Raw genomic sequence first — 5,000 nt, 5'->3', positions numbered from 1 at the left:
GGTTAATAAAATTTGAAATGGTTTTAAATTTAGGTCCTTAGTACTCAATATTTAACCCCTTATGATATTCTTTCAGAGCTATGGTTGTTCTAGAACCCCTGAAGGTGGTGATAACCAACTTCCCCAGCGAAGCGGCCATTACTGTAAGCGTACCAAATATCCCTGGCAATGATGACAAAGGAACACACAATGTGATCTTTGATAGAGAGATGTGGATTGAGAGATCAGACTTCCGTGAGGTAATGTTTTAATTCATAAGTGTGAAATACACTTCCTAGCTATATGTTAATCCATTAGAGCTGGGTGCTTCACTTGCCCACATGTGGACCAAAATCTGGTCCACATGCATTACATATTTACATATAAATATATATATATATATATATATATATATATATATATATATATATATATATATATATATATATATATATATATATATATATATATTGAGGTATGGGCCTGAAGTCAGGCCCATACATCACAAACATTTAGGTGTGGTGTCAAGACTCCTTGCCTCCCACTTGCAATGTTGTTGTCTTTTTTTCTTCTTTAAGATCTATTTTTCTGATCATGATGGTAATAGACTTTCCCCTGCACAGGCTCTAGGTAGTCTGCAACTAAAAATAAGTAGCATTTTGTTGTTTTTGTAATTTTTTTCTATTGTAATATTCAATTTAATGTAATACACCTTGTGCTGCCGGTTCAGTGAGTAGGAACAGGGTCATGAGCATAGAAATTGTCCTCTCTGGAGCTACCACTCTTCCAATCATGACTTACAAATTGTACGTTTCACACATGTTTACCAGTGGAAATAATGAAGGAGCCCCTTCTTAAATGCCCACTGAGTCTAATCACCCTCCATGAGCTTTGTGCACTCAGGATGAGTCGGTTTTGTCATCTTGGTATTCAGCCAAATTTTTCATAACATATTTCTGTCACCCAAGAACCCAATATGATATAGAAAAAGATGTAATAAAATAAATAAATAAATAGATATTGTTTTTGACATTGCAGGAGGAAGAAAAAGGATATCGAAGGTTAACTCCACAGCAGAGTGTAGGCCTTCGTCATTGTGGATATGTTATTAAAGTCCAGGAAGTTGTAAAAGATTCTTCTGGGAATGTGGATCATCTTAAAGTATCCTGTGAACCTGCTACAGAGAGCAATAAACCCAAAGCTTTCATCCACTGGGTAGCACAACCTATCAAATGTGAAATCAGGAATTATGAGAGATTGTAAGTGTGTTTTCTTCTCTTGATTGAATATAAAGCGGATGTGACATTTTTGTCCTACTGATATTAAACACAACTTGCATGGCTTTTTGTTTATTAATTACATTTATTCTCGCCCTATTTCTCAGATTCAAGCACGAGTGTCCAGAAGACCCGGCAGTTGTTCCTGGAGGTTTCCTTACAGATATCAATACCAATTCATTGTCCATATCCCTTGGCATGGCAGACATTTCTGTGAAGAATGCTAAAGTATACACTAAATTCCAGTTTGAACGTACTGGCTTCTACTCAGTAGATCCTGACTCAAGCCCAGACTTCTTGGTTTTCAATAAAACTGTTGGGTTGAAAGAAGATAAGGGGAAAAATTAAAAATAAGGGTAAATTGTGTAAGGCCTGGCTGAGACATTTTTTATACAAAGGATATTAGTTTTATGAGGTTCAGGGTAATCAGCCAGATGTTAGAACAGTTTTTAATGAGGTGCCTTTTTATTATCTAAGTAGAAAGGTAATGCCTTGAAGCAAATCTTATTTTCTTGTCAGTAGGTGGGTAGGAATCAAAATTACTGATGAATGAGGCCAGACTGATTAGTTTTTTTCTTTCTTTCTTTCTCTGTTGAGGATTATTTAGTTCTTAGAAAAATAATTCAGGGTTATAAAACTTAACCAATAGTCCATGGTGACAGTTTTATATTGAATATTATGTATCCCATGTGAAAGTTATGCCATCACTGTTAGATATATCAGGTGATTTGTTTGATTTATTTTTTTTATTTTTATTTTTTTTCATTATTATTATTATTATTATTATTATTATTATTATTATTATTATTATGATAGTAATATATAAACAAATCCTAATCTTTATAGGTTCATGATTATTATTCCAGCTTACAGTTGATTGCAATTTGTTGATATTAAATTGGTTACATTCTTCACTGAAAGTAAATTTTAGGGTGAAATTTAGTGTATAGTTAAGTTCAAGATTTGCTGTACACTTGGTTGTTCTACACTTTGTGTTATTTCAGAAGTATTCAGCTAACATTTGTCCCCATGATAAGCAACTAGTTAGCTTATTAGCAATTACAGTTCTATTTATTCACATAGATTGTAATTTTTTTATTGATAAAAATACCACTGAAGTGATCTACTGTAGCATCCAGTGTCGGAATCTTAAACATTTACTATACCTAAAATTATAATTCTGTTCAGTGGAATTTTCTTTTTCATACGAAACATGTATTAATAATTTTCTCTTTGAAGTATCTAAGTAACCTTGTTTCCAAATTTGATTAATCCAATGTTTAACATATTGAGGTGTAAATGACATTGTCATTATGAAGTCCGTATCAGCTGTAATGCAAATTTGTCATAAGCATAACTGTGTTCATATGTTTTCTACCCTTAAAGTAAATCATCAAGAGCTGTATCAGATCTTTTATTTGTCAAACCAAACCTTAAAATTGATATTTTGGTAATGGTTTCTTTAAAAAGTACAGAAAATCTTCAAAAGAGTGTTTTTAAGAAGCAAGAGTATCTGAAGAGATCTGGCAGTATAGTATGCCTTCTAATAACTATATTAAAACATGGATGACAACCCTGTACACCTTTTGGGAAGTCCCAAACAAATAAAATGTATTAGACAATTAGTTAGGTATCTGAGTCCAGTGCATTTTCTCCTTTTTAAAGCCCAGTAAAAGGGTGGGTGGCTTATAGTGTTCACTCTTCTAGATTAATATTTTTCTCGTTTCATTTCTCAGCTTGTTAGATAAGAATGGTTTTCTAATTTTCTCTATTTATTTGTGTTTGTTGTCATTGCTGAATTGTTGGATTATTAAAGTATAAAGTATAATTAGCTTTTATTTGCCTTTGAAAGCTCTGTGATATATTCAGAGAAATTTAGATCCTGTGTAAGGTCTTGGACACTTTACCAAAGGACATTATACAAACATAACATTGCTGAATTTCACCAAAGAAAAAAAAAAAAAATTGTTTTACAGTTTAGTTGGGGATCTCGCCTTTCTCCTCCCTTATCTTATATAAAGTCCGCCAAAAAGTGCCCTCCCATATCCTCCCTGTCCTGTATAGAGTCTTGCAATGCTCCTTTTTCTACTTCTGAACTCTTATTATACCTTACAGTCATGCAACACCCATGAAGGCCCAGACGGTATACATTACCATATAATACGACATGCACCTACCTACTTTCCATATTTTACAGCATTTGGACGATTGGAAACCCCTCTGCCTTGTAGTACCTTATCTAAAACCCAATAAATATGGCTCCCTTCCTCAAGATTATCATCCTATTGCTCTTACAAACTGCTTTTGCAAACAGCAAGAAAGGATATTCAACATCCGCCTAATGCGGTACCTCGAATCTCACAGGCTGTTCTCTTCTAATCAGTTTGGATTTCGCCGCGGCTGAAGTACAACTTTCGAGACGCAAATTACATCAGCATTTGCACGCCTTGATTCAGTATAGGCTGTCTTCGATCTAGAAAAGACATAATACCACATGGCGGCACCATATCCTGCAACAATTCTCTTCCAATGACATATGCGGAAAAATTAGAGTATTCATAGTCTTCCCTTTCTGGTCGCAATTTCTGTGTTAAGTTTGCCTCATTTACTTATTTCTCTCAATTTGGTGTCCCACAATGCAGTGTGCTCAGGACCAGTTGTTTTACCTGTCTACACGACAAAACAGTCAGGATTTGCTGGATATCCAGCTATGTGGTATCCCATGGTAGGCTCCACCGCCTTTTCCACCAATAATAAATAACTAATAAATTACAAACCATTGCACCTTCCATCTCTCCTTGGTCAGTCACATTCCGCTTGCCTGCTTGCATATAGGCCACGCTCACCTCGTGTATCCTGTTATCCTGTCCCCACATTACTGCAGCCTATACCAATGCTCTCCCTAACTTGTACTCTCTTCCCCGATCTCCCCAACCTGTCGGGCGCGGAATCCCCCACTTTTTCATTTGACAGCATGTGCTTCCTCAGACGCTTAGATACCCTCCATTTGATCTAATTACACTTCGTCCTTAACTCCTTCCCATTCTACAAATAATTTCCCTACTCCATTTATTCCTTATATACATATGTATAAACAAACACACACACACACACACACACACACACACACACACACACACACACACACACACACACACACACACACACACACACACACACACACACACACACACACACACAGATATATATATATATATATATACACATAGGTATATATAGAAATATAAAGAAATATATATAGAGAAATATAGAGAAATATATAGAAATATATATATATATATATACACACACATAAGAAAACGGTTATAATACATTGGAAGCAAGGTCTATATGAATACGTACGCACAAGGGGTATATACATATATAGACCTTGCTTACATAGACCTTGGTTGGAAGCAATTCTTTTCGTCCGATCAGTGAAGTTACGCAACGTTAGGTGTGGTCAGTTGCCTGCGCCCCGATCGCTGGCAACGACATATCGCCTTGAGAAGTCAAACGCAGGTGTTGTCGCCGACGTGCCACAACTGTTAGCTAAACCGCGATTGATTAGGAAGGGCATCCAGCCAAGCAAGGGTGGTACTACCAAATAACCTCTCAATAACGGATCGAGAGAGGCCTAACTCCTGATGTGGAATAAATGGCTGTTAAACAAAGCAAAATTATATATATATATATATATATATATATATGTGTGTGTGTGTGTGTGTGTGTGTGTGTGCATGT

At 35.6% G+C, this 5,000-nt stretch overlaps 1 protein-coding gene across 1 annotated transcript in view; it reads left to right on the top strand.

Annotated features, from left to right (window-relative positions):
• Positions 1 to 3,084, top strand: part of LOC125030622 (probable glutamine--tRNA ligase) — a 13,211-nt gene extending 10,127 nt beyond the window's left edge. The window contains exons 11-13 of the mRNA XM_047620790.1: positions 77 to 239; positions 1,018 to 1,238; positions 1,364 to 3,084. Of these exons, the coding sequence (XP_047476746.1) occupies positions 77 to 239; positions 1,018 to 1,238; positions 1,364 to 1,604 (625 nt within the window). The 3' untranslated portion in view covers positions 1,605 to 3,084. The remainder of the gene's footprint in view (positions 1 to 76; positions 240 to 1,017; positions 1,239 to 1,363) is intronic.
• Positions 3,085 to 5,000: the final 1,916 nt, after the last annotated feature.

The sequence above is a fragment of the Penaeus chinensis genome, chromosome 11 (assembly GCF_019202785.1).
Source record: "Penaeus chinensis breed Huanghai No. 1 chromosome 11, ASM1920278v2, whole genome shotgun sequence".
In the NCBI taxonomy this organism is placed as follows: domain Eukaryota; kingdom Metazoa; phylum Arthropoda; class Malacostraca; order Decapoda; family Penaeidae; genus Penaeus; species Penaeus chinensis.
Note: the sequence above shows the minus strand (reverse complement) of the source record. Positions and strands in the feature narration are given on the sequence as shown.